Here is an 18,887-nt window from a genome sequence, read left to right on the forward strand (position 1 = left end):
TGCCAGGTCTGCCCCCTTCACTCGGCAAGTGGGCATCTAGGCGGCGGCGGGAGGAATCCAGATCCGGGAGACTTACACACTCTTCCCCGTGGCCGGGAGACTTCCGGCCGTTCCGGGGGGGGGGGGGGGGGGGGGGGGGGTAGGCAAGTATGACATGAACATGCCTTCACTGTATTCAGCTTATGCTTGCCTGCAGAGCTGGATCATCCATTATGCAACCTAGGCTCCAGCCTAGGACCCAGTGGTCACTGAGTGGCTCAGAATATGGTCTAACCCATTTTATGAGTTATTTATAGAATAGCATAGAAAGGGAAGAGGGTCCCAAACCAGCATGTTGCCCAGAGTCCCATTAGCCTTTCATTAATAAATAAAAAAAAAAAGAAGCCATTCATCAATTAAAAAAAAAAAAATACACTCCATAAATCACAATATTTCAGATCATTTAATGGGGCCTTGTGTGTCCGACACTCATGATGCACTAGGCAGAACCTAAATTCTCTTCCCACCAAGTAACATCTAAACAGAGCAGTGGTGAACAGGACATGCCTCCTGACTGGCCATACTGTAAATTATACGGATATTATCAGTCACCTTAGAAATTCATAAACTTTAATTACCTGGAATGTCCGTCACACTCACAAACTGCAGGGTGTTCTCCCTGCCTCCCAGGAAAGCAGGGACCCCCAGGGCCGGCGACAGGGGGGGTCAAAGGGGACAACTGTACCGGGCCCCATGTATCAGAGGGGCCCCAAGTATATGCTGATAAGTACTCGGCAGGGATGTGAGCCGTCTTGTCCAAATAGGGCAGCGAGCTGCAGGCGGTGTGGCCACAGCCTCAGAGTAACAGGAGCCTCTCACACAAAGTGACTGTGCGTCCACTCTTCCGGGTTCTGCTGGGTTGCAGGCAGTTACGGGACATGGCAGCAGCTACATTGGCCAGGATTCCCGTGCCCTGCACTGGCCTCTTCTGGTAGGGTCTGCTGTGCGGTGTTAGGGTCTGGGGAGTAGAGCACAGGTAAGTATCTCCCCGGGGTAAGAGTGGATTAGTGTGGGGATACAGGTCTTTGGGATTGGGTGGGGGTGGGGGAGCTGGGAATGCAGCATGGAGTAATTGGAGAGAGAAAGACTGTGGGGTATGTGGGAGGAAGGAGAGAGGGAGACACAGACTGGTGTGTAGGGGAGGAAGGAGAGATATACATATTTATATATTTGTATAAATAAATATAAGTACTGTATATAAATATATATATATACATATTCTTTTTTAACAGTTTTTTATATAGAGCAATTTCCGTTGCATTTAAAAAATTAAAACATTTCTCATCTGAGGGGGCCCCAGAGATATCACTGTACGGGGCCCCATGATTTCTGTTGCCGGCCCTGGGTACCCCTCCTGTATCCTGCCCACTTTCCTAATGATGTGGTCGGGAATGTGATTGCAAGATATGCTATGATGCCAAGATTTGCAGCATTACACCTGGATGGGTGGGGTCATAATAGTGCAGATCGCATCACCATGCCCACCAAACTTGCCACTAGGATCAGGGTTGCAATTATACCTGTATAAGGCCTGTGTCTTTTAAGATGCTTATAATTTATATGGCTGCCTGGAAATATTTCAGCCTCAGTATTAGGGGATGTGGGGGTTCCAAATATGAGGGTAGGGATAGCAATCGATTTTGGATGGAGGTTGCGGCCTGCTCATGAATAGGAGTGAGACATTAGTGGTAGAAAACCATCACTCACTGAGGACAACCCTATACAGGGGCAATTTTATCATCCCGTTTTTGGGTCGTGGCTATTCCTCTGGCCCCATATACCTTACAGAAGAGGCTACATGATCTCATACATGTGTCCTCATACACCTAGTGTTTTTGCTCCATAGGAACTGGGAGCCAGGCATATGGTGTGACTAGACACTCCGCAACTGGTAGCAACTGCTAGTGTGCTATTCGCATCGTAGCCGCACACACATTCATAGGGGTCTATTCATGAAGCAGTGATAAGAGTGGAGAAGTGAGCCTGTGGAGAAGTTGTCCATGGCAACCAATCAGCATTGAAGTAACATTTATAATTCGCATAGTATACAATTGTACAGAGCAGCTGATTGGTTGCCATGGGGAACTTCTTCACAGCTTCACTTCAACACTCTTTTCACTGCTTCATGAATAGACCCCATAGTGTCCTATGTACTAAGGATTAGTAATTTTGTCACAAAGAAATTGGAATAAAGTCAGGAGGTGGTGAGGAAGGGGCTGCTTTAGCAGTTTGAAGGTAACGGGACTGGCAACAACATGAAGGTAGCAGTGACATGATGGAGGGTGACCAGTATTTGTGCCCAGGGGAGGCCGGACCCCTAAATCTACCCCTGTACACATCTGTATTACAACCTTCGCTGTACCGGTCTTAGACCAACTATTTTCATCAGTTTCTTTCAGCTAAACCAGTTATGTATGCTTGGGGGGGGAATGTGACTGTGCAACATTGTAAATAAATCCATAAAACACAAGAGCAACAAACACAGCAGAGCAGACATAAACCCAGAGAAGCAAGATAAGCAGCAGCAGCCGCAGAACACTAGTTCCTAATGCGCATGCGCACGGCAGGTCAGCGCTCAGTTTCGGATGGAGCCACGGGGAATGACTGGAGGAACAAACGGACCTCTGACAGGCTCCAGATGACGTGGCCAACTCCATCCTTCCCGCTTCCCAGCTTTGTATTGGCGGCTTCTTTGAAGACCGGAAGTGATGTCGCAGGGAAAACAACCGTTTCTGTCGGAAGTGTAGGCATCCCGGAGAGTGGCTGAGGTGACCGGGAGCGGACATCTGGTAGGTACGGGAACAGTCTCTGCTGTCCTCTGTCTGAGAGGTTCAGTCCGTATTCCAGTAGCTGGGAGCTCCTATCCCAAGGGCTCCTGGCAGGTTCTCAGCCCGGACACCAAACCGCCATATCTGTTACTGGCACTTCCAGCTGCTGCTGGGTCTCTGGTGCATTCCCACTTGCAGTCATTGCCCAGGAGCTGCAGAGGGAGGTAAATGTTTCCTTTGTGCACCATCCTGGTTTCACCTGCCACTCTGCTGCCAGCTAAGTGCATGTAAGTGAATGGGGAATCTATCCCCCCCCACCCTGCCTTCCACTATTTTGGTATATAACATGATACTTTACATAGCTAAATACCTTTTTTTATTCCATTTGTAATACATTTTGAAACTGTTTAAGAAATACATGGCAAAAAAAAAAAAAATGAATACAGTATAAGAAAAACGAATACCAACAAATTAGGTAGCAATGTCACTGTGGGGCGGACAATGAGGGGGATTCGGACCCAATCGCTGCTGTGCGTTTTCGCACAGCGGCCGATCAGCGATAGACTGTGCATGCGTATGCACGTAATGTGCGTGTGCGTCGGTCACCAACAACGGGCATCACCGGTCTGCGACAGAATGGTGCGAAAATTCAGATCGCATGGGCGTTTGCAATGTGATAGACGGTAAGAGACCGTTTGTGGGTGGTAACTGAATGTTTACTGGGTGTGTCCGGAAAAACGCAGGCGTACCCAATCGTTTTCAGGGAGGGTGTTTGACGTCAGCTCCGGCACAATCAGCCTCTTCTCATCGCACACTGGATTTTTGCACCTCGGAGTGGCACATGCAATCGCACACTTGCACAGCAAATTTACACTCTTCCCCCCCCCCCCCCCCCCCCCCCTTGGGTGGCGCCTCTCTGAACGCAGGACAGCAAAGTTAGCAGCCCAGCGATTAGGTCTGAATCACCCCCAACAACAGCGGCCAGATAACAGGAAAGATAGAATGGCGGGTACGTAATTCAGAAATCCAAAATGTATTACATATGGAATAAAAAGGTATTTTGCTATATAAAGTGTCATGTTTAATATACCAAAATAGTAGAGGGCAGATAACATGAAACATCACGGCTGCCTTTATATCTTTGCTACTTGTGCAACCAAGAACATGTAAGTGATGTCTTTCCTAGCGTTGTCTGATGGAATTTGCCCCATAACCTCTGGAATGCCCTCCCGTGCTCCGTTAGACTTGCGTCCAGGCACTCTGCTTACAAATGTGCCCTTAATACAAATTGTTACTGTTCTAGTTTATTACCCCTCCACCTAACTGCAGTCTCTGCCCTCTTCTCCCCACTGTATCCGCCCATGTCAAATAGATTCTAAGCTCATATTTGCAGGGCCCTCTAACCTTTGTCGTCTATACATAATTCTGTAAGCCGCTCACTGCAATTATGTATCTGTGATGTTATGTACCTATGTTTCCTGTTGTCAATTTATCTTCTTGTACGGCATTACAGAAAACCTTGTGGTGCCGTATAAATAAAAGGTGATAGAAGGCCTCATAGGATTAAGCCTTTTAAGACTAGGTCAGATGTCATTTCCTGAAAGGTATTGCGCAATTTTGGATGACCCCAGCTAACTGGAGGCTGCCAGATGGGCATGTCCCATGGGTAAACCTTGTTACTTGAAGCTGGCTGTTATGTCATCTCCAGGGGATCCCTGCAGTTGGCTATAGAGCAGGGCATTTAATATTGTATATTGTGTGAAGAACTGTGCGCCATTTCACATTGTGAATCGTTTGTGCTTTGCACCTGATATTTATGTGTAGATTGTCGGCACTGCTTTAGGAAATTTTACTCCTGCATAGTGTGAGTTATTTTTATGCAGAAATAATTTAGTTGTCTAAGAGAAGCCTTTTTTTTTTTTTTTTAACAGTACACAGCACTGATGTCTAATGTACTCTGACAAGATGAAACGTAAAGTTGCAAAAGTAGGAACTTTGCGGCTGAGCCCAAATGAAGAAGCTTTAATATTAAAGCAAGAACGGGAAAGGAGAAGGAAGCTGCGTCTGCAGCAGGTAATGATTGCTTTTCGATATTTGCTGATAAACAGGTGTTTTTTTTTTTTTTTTTAAAACCCGTATCTCCTTTTCAACCTAGAGCTTACAAATATGTCTGGCAGGTACAGAAACAAGCTCAAAACATTTCAAATTAATTAAAAAATGGAGGTTGGCGGATGCTCCAATCCAGTGCCGCCACTTCATCTGCTGGCCCCAGGGAGAGGTGGGGGTGTCACGCACTGCCCTTACTAAGGGGATCCGGTCTGAAGATTGACAGTGCCTAGGTCGACAATGTTTAGGTCCACCACTATAGGTCGACAGGATTTCTAGGTCGACATGTTCTAGGTCGAAAGGTTAAAAGGTCAACATGAGTTTTCCACATTTTTTTGAACTTTTTCACACTTAACGATCCACGCGGACTACGATTGGGAATAGTAACATAAGCCGAGCGCAGCGGTAGCGGAGCGAGGCACCTTGCCCGAAGCATGGCGGGCAAACATGGTGCACTAATTGGGCTTCCCGGTCACTGTACGGAGAAAACGACACCAAAAAAAACATGAAAAACTCATGTCGACCTTTTGACCTGTCGACCTAGAAACCCTGTCGACTTTAAACCCTGTCGACCTAGTGACTGTCGACCTAGACACTGTCGATCTAATGATCCACACCCCTTACTAATACCCTATCGTTTAGGCCCACGTGGGAAGAAGTTTGGTTAGAAAAGTACAGTGGGGGATATCCAATTAGCCGCAATGTTTTCTCGTGGCTAATGGATTCGCCCCAGCCTATCCAGTTACCCATGAAAAGCCATCATGAGCAACTGCTGCCCTGCATATTAGGGGATTTGTTTCACTTCAGGCAACATAAAATCCCAGAAAACAGGGCCGTTTCTCGCTAATATACACGTTTCACTGAAACTTCACTGAATTTCTGTTTGTTTGTTTTTTGTGCGCAACGATTTTATTTGCCTCTAATTCGATATCCCCAATATGTACCATTATGCTAGGGCGATTTAATATACATTAGAGTGTAGATATAAGTAAGTAAAAACAAATGGAGGCCATAAAATTTAAGAGAAGCCTTTTCCCGGACTGTGATGACGTAGGGTGGTTTCTACATCTGCAGCTGTGGACCTGCTAATTGGCTTCTACTTCTTCTAGGTCAGAGAGCAGGAAAAGTTCATTGCCCAGCAGTTCCGCCAAGATGTGAAGGAAAGGAGAGACCAGCAGCTTCAGCAGATGGCAGAGGAGCTGAGATCCAAATGGGAATCTGCTCAGGCTGAGAAGCTCCAGTCTCTGGAAAAGATCTATCTGTCCACGCTCAATGCAATCGGCGAGGGACACCGGCAGGCCAAGGAAAATGTGAGATGGGTGTAAAGATTGATTGTCCGGCCTTTACTTGGTCAGATTCTTCAGAACATTGTGTAATATTAAGCTGGGACGGAGTGTGTGATCTTTATGCTGGCTATTGTGATCTTTCATTTCTCAGATAGGAAGTGTCATTCTATAACCCTTTACATTTTGTGAAACTACAAGTACCATAATTCCCGGTCAGCCAACATGCTACAACTTGTATTTCTACTACAACTGAAGAGGCATGGCAGTGTATTCTGATTGGATACAGGGCAGTATCCAATTAGATTACCGCTGCTAATTACCTTTCCCCCTGGGCTATTCAATTAGCCCTGCCTTTCCCCCTGGGCTATTCAAATAGCCCTGATGCCAGCACTTATATGGGATTTTGTTTTGCTTCCCTCAGACAGGCGTAGCCAAATGCTCGAAAAGGTTGTATTTTTTTTTTTCTTTTTTTTTTTTTTTTACCCGATCGCGGCCACGAAAACGCATAGGTCTGCAACTTTTTACGGATTCCATGTGTTTTTGCCTGAAAAGGGAAATGTTTTGGGTGGAAAAATCGGGGACTAGCTGGATAGCCTGAAAAATCAATAACATTGTTGTGCCAACTCTCCCCGACCCCCCCCCCCCCTTCCCCGTTCCCATTTTTGCATCCAAAAATGTTTCTGGACTAATTGGATACCCCCTCACAGTTTTTAAAGACTTTTGCCAATATTGCCTACTTGCTAGCTGGTCACTGATATAATTGTGTCTTGCAATGCATACTGAGACAGTGCACTTCTGCCCCCTCTGCTACTTTCCGCCTTTTCTCCTGTACTGTTACTTGCCGTGTCTATCTTTCCCATAATAACAGGCTGATGTGAACTCCTCCTCTGATACTTCCACCATTTGTTGTGTCTATCGGGGTCCAATACTGCGCAGTGCTACATCTTTGGATGAAAGTTGGTTACTGATTGAAGGAGTACCCCGCCCTCCTCCAATCAGCCAGCAGCTTTCATAATCAGTGCAGCATCTGTGCTCTCCTACTATGCGGAGAGTTGAGTAGAATTAAATTGATTCTTCCTACAGTAGGTCACAGATATATAGGAGTAAAGAACCTTGGTTTAGTGTATTGAAAATGGCTTTTAAGGCTTCTTTCAATTTTCAACTTTTTATTTTTCATTATTGGCATGCTTTCCATTTTGTAAGGGCTGGCTGTCTTTTTTTTTTTTTTGGTCAGATTGTCCTCCTAATTGCAGACAGAAATCTTCTTTTTCAAAATGCAATACAGCACTGTTGTAACCATGGCTACGCTTGTCGGTACAAAGTAAATATTAGTGCAGTCTTAGCAGGGAACGACTTTTCGCTGAAAATTACATTTAAAAAAAGAAGCTTTTCTGGTTATTGCTACTTTCTCTTATGTCCTAGAGGATGCTGGGGACTCCAAAAGGACCATGGGGTATAGACGGATCCGCAGGAGCTTGGGCACACAATAAAGACTTGACCTGGGTGTGTTCTGGCTCCTCCCGCTATGCCCCTCCCCCAGACCTCAGTTAGACTTTGTGCCCAGGAGCTGTACTGAGTTTCTCTAAAAGACTTTATGTTAGGTGTTTTATTTTCAGGGAGACCTGCTGGCTACAGGCTCCCTGCAGCGTGGGAGTGAGGGGAGAGAAGTCAGACCTACTTCTTCTTAGTTTAAGGGCTCTGCTTCTCAGGCTACTGGACACCATTAGCTCCAGAGGGTTCGATCACTTGGTGCGCCTAGCTGCTTGTTCCCGGAGCGACGCCGTCACCCCCTCACAGAAGACAGAAGCCGGGTGAGTATGTAAAGAACAGAAGACTTCAGTGACGGCAGAAGACTTCAGTAACGGAGGTAACACGCAGCGGTCGCGCTGCGCTCCATGCTCCCACACACCAACGGCACTCTCAGGGTGTAGGGCGCAGGGGGAGAGCGCCCTGGGCAGCAAGGTACTAGAAGTTTTTAAAATTACAGCGGTCATGCAGACTCCATACTGGGGCACCGGTCCGATACCCCCGCCAGAGATCGCAGCAGTCAGGCTGCGCGCCATTGCTCCCACACGCCGGCGGCTATTACGAGGGTGCAGGGCGCTAGGGAGGGAGCGCCCTGAGCGGCAATAGCATATATAACTTGTTTGGGGGGACTGGGCACCTATACAGTGTCTATACACAGTATAGGGACCCCCGTTGGTATACAGGAGGGTATATTTGTTGCGGGCTAGAGCGGGAGGGGCGGGGCTTAGCCTTCTCTCCAACATACAGCGCCATTTTTCTGATTTTCCCCGCCAAAAGCTGAGGGGATACAATGTGGAATGCTGTTTGAAGAGAAAATAGCCCTATTTCTCTAACGTCCTAAGTGGATGCTGGGGACTCCGTCAGGACCATGGGGAATAGCGGCTCCGCAGGAGACAGGGCACAAAAATAAAGCTTTAGGATTAGGTGGTGTGTACTGGCTCCTCCCCCTATGACCCTCCTCCAAGCCACAGTTAGGTTTTTGTGCCCGTCCGAGCAGGGTGCAATCTAGGTGGCTCTCTTAAAGAGCTGCTTAAAAAAAGTTTTTTAGGTTTTTTATTTTCAGTGAGTCCTGCTGGCAACAGGCTCACTGCATCGAGGGACTTAGGGGAGAGAATTTCAACTCACCTGCGTGCAGGATGGATTGGATTCTTAGGCTACTGGACACCATTAGCTCCAGAGGGAGTCGGAACACAGGTCTCACCCTGGGGTTCGTCCCGGAGCCGCGCCGCCGACCCCCCTTACAGATGCTGAAGATTGAAGGTCCGGAAACAGGCGGCAGAAGGCTCTTCAGTCTTCATGAAGGTAGCGCACAGCACTGCAGCTGTGCGCCATTGTTGTCACACACTTCACACCAAGCGGTCACGGAGGGTGCAGGGCGCTGCTGGGGGCGCCCTGGGCAGCAATATTTTAATACCTTAAGGCAAAAGAATACATCACATATAGCCATTAAGGCTATATGTATGTATTTAACCCATGCCAGATATCTAAATCTACGGGAGGAAAGCCCGCCGAAATAGGGGGCGGGGCTTATTCTCCTCAGCACACAGCGCCATTTTCCTGCTCAGCTCCGCTGTGAGGAAGGCTCCCAGGACTCTCCCCTGCACTGCACTACAGAAACAGGGTAAAACAGAAAGGGGGGGCATTTTTTGGCGATATATTGGATATATTTAAGCTGCTATAAGGAACAACACTTATATAAGGTTGTTCCCATATATATTATAGCGCTTGGGTGTGTGCTGGCAAACTCTCCCTCTGTCTCCCCAAAGGGCTAGTGGGGTCCTGTCTTCGATAAGAGCATTCCCTGTGTGTCTGCTGTGTGTCGGTACGTGTGTGTCGACATGTATGAGGACGATGTTGGCGTGGAGGCAGAGCAATTGCCGATAATGGTGATGTCACCCCCCAGGGAGTCGACACCGGAATGGATGGCTTTGTTTATGGAATTACGTGATAATGTCAGCACATTACAGAAATCAGTTGACGACATGAGACGGCCGGCAAACCAGTTAGTACCTGCCCAGGCGTCTCAGACACCGTCAGGGGCTGTAAAGCGCCCTTTACCTCAGTCGGTCGACACAGACCCAGACACAGACACTGAATCTAGTGTCGACGGTGATGAAACAAACGTATTTTCAAGTAGGGCCACACGTTATATGATCACGGCAATGAAGGAGGCTTTGCATATCTCTGATGCTGCAAGTACCACAAAAAGGGGTATTATGTGGGGGGTGAAAAAACTACCTGTAGTTTTTCCCGCATCAGAGGAATTAAATGATGTATGTGATGTAGCGTGGGTTAACCCAGATAGAAAAATGCTAATTTCAAAAAAGTTATTAGCATTATACCCTTTCCCGCCAGAGGTTAGGGCGCGCTAGGAAACACCCCCTAGGGTGGATAAGGCGCTCACACGCTTATCAAAACAAGTGGCGTTACCGTCTCCTGATACGGCCGCCCTCAAGGATCCAGCGGATAGGAGACTGGAAACTACCCTAAAAAGTATATACACACATACTGGTGTTATACTGCGACCGGCCATCGCCTCAGCCTGGATGTGCAGTGCTGGGGTCGTCTGGTTGGATTCCCTGACTGAAAATATTGATACCCTGGATAGGGACAGTATTTTATTGACTAAAGAGCAATTAAAGGATGCTTTCCTTTATATGCGAGATGCGCAGAGAGATATTTGCACTCTGGCATCGAGAGTAAATGCGATGTCCATATCTGCCAGAAGGAGTTTATGGACGCGACAGTGGTCAGGTGATGCGGATTCCAAACGACATATGGAAGTATTGCCGTATAAAGGGGAGGAATTATTTGGCGTCGGTCTATCGGATCTGGTGGCCACGGCAACTGCCGGAAAATCCACTTTTTTACCTCAGACCCCCTCCCAACAGAAAAAGACACCGTCTTTTCAGCCGCAGTCCTTTCGTTCCTATAAGAACAAGCGGACAAAAGGACAGTCATATCTGCCTCGGGGCAGAGGAAGGGGTAAGAGAGGGCAGCAAGCAGCCCCTGCCCAGGAACAGAAGCCCTCCCAGGGTTCTGCAAAGCCCTCAGCATGACGCTGGGGCCTTACAAGCGGACTCAGGAACGGTGGGGGGTCGACTCAAGAATTTCAGCGCACAGTGGGCTTGCTCACAGGTGGACCCCTGGATTCTGCAGGTAGTATCTCAGGGTTACAGGTTGGAATTCGAGAAGTCTCCCCCTCGCCGGTTCCTAAAGTCTGCTTTGCCAACGTCTCCCTCAGACAGGGCGACGGTATTGGAAGCCATTCACAAGCTGTTTGCTCAGCAGGTGATAGTCAAGGTACCCCTCCTACAACAGGGAAAGGGGTATTACTCCACGCTATTTGTGGTACCGAAGCCGGACGGCTCGGTAAGACCTATTCTAAATCTGAAATCTTTGAACCTGTACATACAAAAATTCAAGTTCAAGATGGAGTCACTCAGAGCAGTGATAGCGAATCTGGAAGAAGGGGACTTTATGGTGTCCCTGGACATAAAAGATGCTTACCTGCATGTCCCAATTTGCCCTTCACATCAAGGGTACCTCAGGTTCGTGGTGCAAAACTGTCATTATCAGTTTCAGACGCTGCCGTTTGGATTGTCCACGGCACCTCGGGTCTTTACCAAGGTAATGGCCGAAATGATGATTCTTCTGCGAAGAAGAGGCGTATTAATTATCCCTTACTTGGACGATCTCCTGATAAGGGCAAGGTCCAGAGAACAGCTGGAGGACGGAGTAGCACTAACCCAAGTAGTGCTGCAACAACACGGGTGGATTCTGAATTTTCCAAAATCTCAGTTGACCCCGACAACACGTCTGCTGTTCCTGGGAATGATTCTGGACACGGTTCAGAAAAAGGTGTTTCTTCCGGAGGAGAAAGCCAGGGAGTTATCCGAACTTGTCAGGAACCTCCTAAAACCAGGGACAGTGTCTGTGCATCAATGCACAAGAGTCCTGGGAAAGATGGTGGCTTCTTACGAAGCGATTCCATTCGGCAGATTCCACGCACGAACTTTTCAGTGGGATCTGCTGGACAAATGGTCCGGATCGCATCTGCAGATGCATCAGCGGATAACCTTATCGCCACGGACAAGGGTGTCTCTTCTGTGGTGGTTGCAGAGTGCTCATCTGTTAGAGGGCCGCAGATTCGGCATACAGGACTGGGTCCTGGTGACCACGGATGCCAGTCTAAGAGGCTGGGGAGCGGTCACACAAGGAAGAAACTTCCAGGGAGTATGGTCAAGCCTGGAGATGTCTCTTCACATAAATATACTGGAGCTAAGAGCGATTTACAATGCTCTAAGTCTGGCAAAACCCCTGCTTCAGGGTCAGCCGGTGTTGATCCAGTCGGACAACATCACAGCAGTCGCCCACGTAAACAGACAGGGCGGCACAAGAAGCAGGACAGCAATGGCAGAAGCTGCAAGGATTCTTCGCTGGGCGGAAGATCATGTGATAGCACTGTCAGCAGTATTCATTCCGGGAGTGGACAACTGGGAAGCAGACTTCCTCAGCAGACACGATCTACACCCGGGAGAGTGGGGACTTCATCCAGAAGTCTTCCACATGATTGTGAACCGTTGGGAAAAACCAATGGTGGATATGATGGCGTCCCGCCTCAACAAAAAACTGGACAGGTATTGCGCCAGGTCAAGAGACCCTCAGGCAATAGTTCTGGACGCTCTGGTAACACCGTGGGTGTTCCAGTCAGTGTATGTGTTTCCTCCTCTGCCTCTCATACCGAAAGTACTGAGAATTATACGGCAAAAGGGAGTAAGAACGATACTAATGGCTCCGGATTGGCCAAGAAGAACTTGGTACCCGGAACTTCAAGAGATGATCACGGAGGATCCGTGGCCTCTACCTCTAAGACGGGACCTGCTTCAGCAGGGACCGTGTCTATTCCAAGACTTACCGCGGCTGCGTTTGACGGCATGGCGGTTGAACGCCGAATTCTAAAGGAAAAAGGCATTCCGGAAGAGGTCATTCCTACACTGGTAAAAGCGAGGAAGGAGGTGACTGCACAACATTATCACCGCATTTGGAGAAAATATGTTGCGTGGTGTGAGGCCAGAAAGGCCCCCACGGAGGAATTTCAACTGGGTCGATACCTACATTTCCTGCAAACAGGATTGTCTATGGGCCTCAAATTGGGGTCCATTAAGGTTCAAATTTCGGCCCTGTCGATTTTCTTCCAGAAAGAATTGGCTTCAGTTCCTGAAGTCCAGACTTTTGTAAAAGGAGTACTACATATACAGCCCCCGGTTGTGCCCCCAGTGGCACCGTGGGATCTTAATGTAGTCTTGGATTTTCTCAAATCCCATTGGTTTGAGCCGCTCAAATCGGTGGAGCTGAAGTATCTTACATGGAAAGTAACCATGCTACTGGCCCTGGCTTCAGCCAGGAGAGTATCAGAATTGGCGGCTTTATCATATAAGAGCCCATATCTGATTTTCCATACGGACAGGGCAGAACTGCGGACGCGTCCTCATTTTCTGCCTAAGGTGGTGTCAGCGTTTCACCTGAACCAGCCTATTGTGGTGCCTGCGGCTACCAACGAGTTGGAGGATTCCAAGTTGTTGGACGTGGTCCGGGCATTGAAAATATATATTTCAAGAACGGTGGGAGTCAGAAAGTCTGACTCACTGCTTATATTGTATGCACCCAACAAGATGGGTGCTCCTGCTTCTAAGCAGACGATTGCTCGTTGGATTTGTAGCACAATTCAACTTGCACATTCTGTGGCAGGCTTGCCACAACCTAAATCTGTCAAGGCCCATTCCACAAGGAAAGTGGGCTCATCCTGGGCGGCTGCCCGGGGAGTCTCGGCATTACAACTCTACCGAGCTGCTACTTGGTCAGGGGCAAACACGTTTGCAAAATTCTACAAATTTGATACCCTGGCTGAGGAGGACCTGGAGTTCTCTCATTCGGTGCTGCAGAGTCATCCGCACTCTCCCGCCCGTTTGGGAGCTTTGGTATAATCCCCATGGTCCTGACGGAGTCCCCAGCATCCACTACGGACTACGAGAAATAGAATTATCGGTAAGTAAATTCTTATTTTTGAACAAATAGGCTGGTATTCTGTGTTATATATATATATAACATATAAGCAAATATATATATATATAAGCAAAGTCGACGGCACTCCCAAGTCCCCTAAATAAATGTAACGATGGTTTAAATGCCGGTGCCCTCCCAGAGGTATACAGTGCACCTGTATCCTGATGTATAGAATGTGGTTGCGGGCGGCACTCTCGGCGTAAATATATATATATATATATATATATATATATATATATATATATATATATATATATATATATATATATATATATATATATATATATATATATATATATATATATATATATAATATACCATTAGCTCCAGAGAGATCGAACACGGGGCCCGACCTCGATCGTCCGTTCCCGGAGCCGCGCCGCCGTCCTTAGTGTAAATCCCTCTGTTATATAGCGCTCTGGTGTGTGCTGGCATACTCTCTCTCTGTCTCCCCAAAGGACTTTGTGGGGTCCTGTCCTCAGTCAGAGCATTCCCTGTGTGTGTACGGTGTGTCGGTACGGCTGTGTCGACATGTTTGAGGACGCTTACGTGGAGGCGGAGCAAGAGCCGATAAGTGTGATGTCGCCCCCTGCGGGGCCGACACCAGAGTGGATGGATATGTGGAAGGTATTAACCGACAGTGTCAACTCCTTGCATAAAAGGTTCGATGACGTAACCGCTTTGGGACAGCCGGCATCTCAGCCCGCGCCTGCCCAGGCGTCTCAGAGGCCATCAGGGGCTCAAAAACGCCCGCTACCTCAGATGGCAGACACAGATGTCGACACGGAGTCTGACTCCAGTGTAGACGAGGATGAGACAAATGTACAGTCCACAAGGGCCATCCGATGCATGATTACGGCAATGAAAAATGTGTTGCACATTTCTGACATTAACCCGGTTACCACTAAAAAGGGTATTATGTTTGGGGAGAAAAAGCAGCCAGTGACTTTTCCCCCCTCTGATGAATTAAATGAATTGTGTGAAGAAGCGTGGTGTTCCCCAGATAAGAAATGAGTGATTTCTAAGAGGTTACTAATGGCGTACCCTTTCCCGCCAACGGACAGGTTACGTTGGGAAACTTCCCCTAGGGTGGACAAGGCGCTCACACGCTTATCAAAAAAGGCGGCACTGCCGTCTCAGGATACGGCCGCCTTAAAGGAGCCTACAGATAGAAAGCAGGAGGCTATCCTGAAGTCTGTGTATACACACTCAGGTACTATACTGAGACCTGCAATTGCTTCAGCATGGATGTGTAGTGCTGCAGCTGCTTGGTCTGATACCCTGTCAGATAACATTGATTCCCTTGACAGGGATACTATTTTGCTAACCATAGAGCATATTAAAGACGTCGTCTTATATATGAGGGATGCACAGAGGGACATTTGCCGGCTGGCATCTAGAATTAATGCAATGTCCATTTCTGCCAGGAGAGTATTATGGACTCAGCAGTGGACAGGTGATGCTGATTCTAAAAGGCACATGGAGGTTTTGCCTTATAAGGGTGAGGAATTGTTTGGAGACGGTCTCTCGGACCTCGTATCCACAGCAACAGCTGGGAAGTCGACTTTTTTACCTCAGGTTCCCTCATAGCCTAAGAAAGCACCGTATTATCAAGTACAGTCCTTTCGGCCTCAGAAAGGCAAGCGGGTCAGAGGCGCGTCCTTTCTGCCCAGAGGCAGGGGTAGAGGGAAAAAGCTGCACCAGACAGCCAGTTCCCAGGAACAAAAATCCTCCCCTGCTTCCACTAAGTCCACCGCATGACGCTGGGGCTCCACAGGTGGAGCCAGGTGTGGTGGGGGCACGTCTCCGGAACTTCAGCGACCAGTGGGTTCGCTCACAGGTGGATCTCTGGGTTCTACAAGTGGTATCTCAGGGATACAAGCTGGAGTTCGAGGCGTCTCCCCCTCGCCGTTACCTCAAATCAGCCTTGCCAGCTGCTCCCAAGGAAAGGGAGGTAGTACTGGCGGCAATTCACAAGCTGTACCTTCAGCAGGTGATAATCAAAGTTCCCCTCCTTCAACAGGGACGGGGTTACTATTCCACTATGTTTGTGGTACCGAAACCAGACTGTTCGGTGAGACCCATTCTAAATTTGAAATCCTTGAAAACTTATATAAGGAAGTTCAAGTTCAAAATGGAATCACTCAGGGCGGTTATTGCAAGCCTGGAAGAGGGGGATTTTATGGTGTCACTGGACATCAAGGATACTTACCTACATGTCCCCATTTACCCACCTCACCAGGAGTACCTCAGGTTTGTGGTACAGGACTGTCATTACCAATTCCAGACGTTGCCGTTTGGTCTGTCCACGGCACCGAGGGTATTTACCAAGGTAATGGCCGAAATGATGATACTCCTTCGAAAGAAGGGAGTTATAATTATCCCGTACTTGGACGATCTCCTTCTAAAGGCAAGGTCCAAGGAGCAGTTGTTAGTCGGAGTAGCACTATCTCGGGAAGTGCTACAACAGCACGGCTGGATTCTGAATATCCCAAAGTCGCAGCTGATTCCTACGACGCGTCTGCTGTTCTTGGGCATGATTCTGGACACAGAACAGAAGAAGGTGTTTCTCCCGGAGGAGAAGGCCCAGGAATTGTCATCTCTGGTCAGGGACCTCCTGAAACCAAAACAGGTGTCAGTGCATCACTGCACGCGAGTCCTGGGAAAGATGGTAGCTTCTTACGAAGCAATTCCCTTCAGCAGATTCCATGCAAGGATCTTTCAGTGGGATCTGTTAGACAAGTGGTCCGGATCGCATCTTCAGATGCATCGGTTGATCACCCTGTCCCCGAGGGCCAGGGTGTCTCTGCTGTGATGGCTGCAGAGTGCTCATCTTCTCGAGGGCCGCAAATTCGGCATTCAGGACTGGGTCCTGGTGACCACGGATGCAAGCCTCCGAGGTTGGGGGGCAGTAACGCAGGGAAGAAACTTCCAAGGACAGTGGTCGAGTCAGGAGACTTCCCTACACATTAATATTCTGGAACTAAGGGCCATTTACAATGCCCTGAGTCAAGCAGAACCCCTGCTTCAAAACCAACCGGTGCTGATTCAGTCAGACAACATCACGGCGGTCGCCCATGTAAACCGACAGGGCGGCACAAGCAGCAGGATGGCGATGGCAGAAGCCACAAGGATTCTTCGATGGGCGGAGAATCACGTGCTAGCACTGTCAGCGGTGTTCATTCCGGGAGTGGACAACTGGGAAGCAGACTTCCTCAGCAGGCACGACCTCCACCCGGGAGAGTGGGGACTTCATCCAGAAGTCTTCAAGCTGATTGTAAATCATTGGGAAAGGCCACAGGTGGACATGATGGTGTCCCGCCTCAACAAAAAGCTAAAAAGATATTGCGCCAGGTCAAGGGACCCTCAGGCGATAGCTGTGGACGCTCTAGTGACACCGTGGGTGTACCAGTCGGTTTATGTGTTCCCTCCTCTTCCTCTCATACCAAAGGTACTGAGGATAATAAGAAAGAGAGAAGTAAGAACTATACTCATCGTTCCGGATTGGCCAAGAAGAACTTGGTACCCGGAACTACTAAAATGATCTCAGACTGCCTGAAGTTCAGACGTTTGTTAATGGAGTGCTGCATATTCAGCCCCCTTTTGTGCCTCCAGTGGCACCTTGGGATCTCAACGTTGTGTTGGATTTCCTAAAATCACATTGGTTTGAGCCACTTCAGACCGTGGAGTTGAAGTATCTCACGTGGAAGGTAGTCATGCTGTTGGCCTTGGCCTCAGCTAGGCGTGTGTCAGAATTGGCGGCTTTGTCCTGTAAAAGCCCATATCTGATTTTCCATATGGACAGGGCAGAATTGAGGACTCGTCCCCAATTTCTCCCAAAGGTGGTATAAGCGTTTCTTTTGAACCAACCTATTGTGGTGCCTGCGGCTACTCGGGACTTGGAGGATTCCAAGTTGCTGGACGTAGTCCGGGCCCTGAAAATCTATGTTTCCAGGACGGCTAGAGTCAGAAAAACTGACTCGCTGTTTATCCTGCATGCACCCAACAAGCTGGGTGCTCCTGCTTCTAAGCAGACTATTGCTCGCTGGATCTGTAGCACGATTCAACTTGCACATTCTGCGGCTGGACTGCCGCATCCTAAATCAGTAAAAGCCCATTCCACGAGGAAGGTGGGCTCTTCTTGGGCAGCTGCCCGAGGGGTCTCGGCTTTACAACTTTGCCGAGCTGCTACTTGGTCGGGATCAAACACTTTTGCAAAATTCTACAAGTTTGATACCCTGGCTGAGGAGGACCTTGAGTTTGCTCATTCGGTGCTGCAGAGTCATCCGCACTCTCCCGCCCGTTTGGGAGCTTTGGTATAATCCCCATGGTCCTTACAGAGTACCCAGCATCCACTAGGACGTCAGAGAAAATAAGAATTTACTCACCGGTAATTCTATTTCTCGTAGTCCGTAGTGGATGCTTAACTATAGGGTTATTGTTATGAGCCATCTGTTGAATGAGGCTCTGTTGTTGTTCATACTGTTAACTGGGTATAGTTATCACAAGTTGTACAGTGTGATTGGTGTGGCTGGTATGAGTCTTACCCTGGATTCCAAATCCTTTCCTAGTAATGTCAGCTCTTCCGGGCACAGTTTCCCTAACTGAGGTCTGGAGGAGGGGCATAGAGGGAGGAGCCAGTGCACACCAGATATAGTACCTAATCTTTCTTTTAAGAGTGCCCAGTCTCCTGCGGAGCCCGTCTATTCCCCATGGTCCTTACGGAGTACCCAGCATCCACTACGGACTACGAGAAATAGAATTACCGGTGAGTAAATTCTTATTTTTTTCCTCTTCGGGGCAAATTGTCGAGGGTGACAAGGTAAGAGTTCTGCAGCCCTGTTAGGTTTGCAGAAGCGGATGTTGTTGTCTGGTGGCTAACACATCCACCGTATATCGGTGGTCTATCTGTCTGGAGACCACTCCGGTGGGAACTCGTCTACTGCTCTTCAGTCTGTCCGAAACTGGTCTTGGACATGTGAGTTACTCATAGCAGACATGCTGGGGTTTGCAAATGTTTTCCCTCACTGACTTTTTTTAATAGGTCTTGGCGATTCCCTTCTGGAAAGGGAGGTAATACGCGACGCCATACCAG

The 18,887-nt window shown here is 48.3% G+C and overlaps 1 protein-coding gene across 5 annotated transcripts in view; it reads left to right on the top strand.

The window, feature by feature from the left end:
- Positions 1-2,739: 2,739 nt before the first annotated feature.
- The window catches only part of CEP295 (centrosomal protein 295), a 144,174-nt gene continuing 128,026 nt past the window's right edge, over positions 2,740-18,887 (top strand). For 2 of the 5 annotated variants that reach the window (XM_063951432.1, XM_063951436.1), the window contains exons 1-3: positions 2,740-2,828; positions 4,739-4,880; positions 6,023-6,223. In XM_063951432.1, coding sequence (XP_063807502.1) covers positions 4,758-4,880; positions 6,023-6,223 — 324 coding nt within the window. In that variant the 5' untranslated portion in view covers positions 2,740-2,828; positions 4,739-4,757. The other 3 variants (XM_063951434.1, XM_063951433.1, XM_063951435.1) reach the window with 3 other exon arrangements.

The sequence above is a fragment of the Pseudophryne corroboree genome, chromosome 2 (assembly GCF_028390025.1).
Source record: "Pseudophryne corroboree isolate aPseCor3 chromosome 2, aPseCor3.hap2, whole genome shotgun sequence".
Classification (NCBI taxonomy): Eukaryota; Metazoa; Chordata; class Amphibia; order Anura; family Myobatrachidae; genus Pseudophryne; species Pseudophryne corroboree.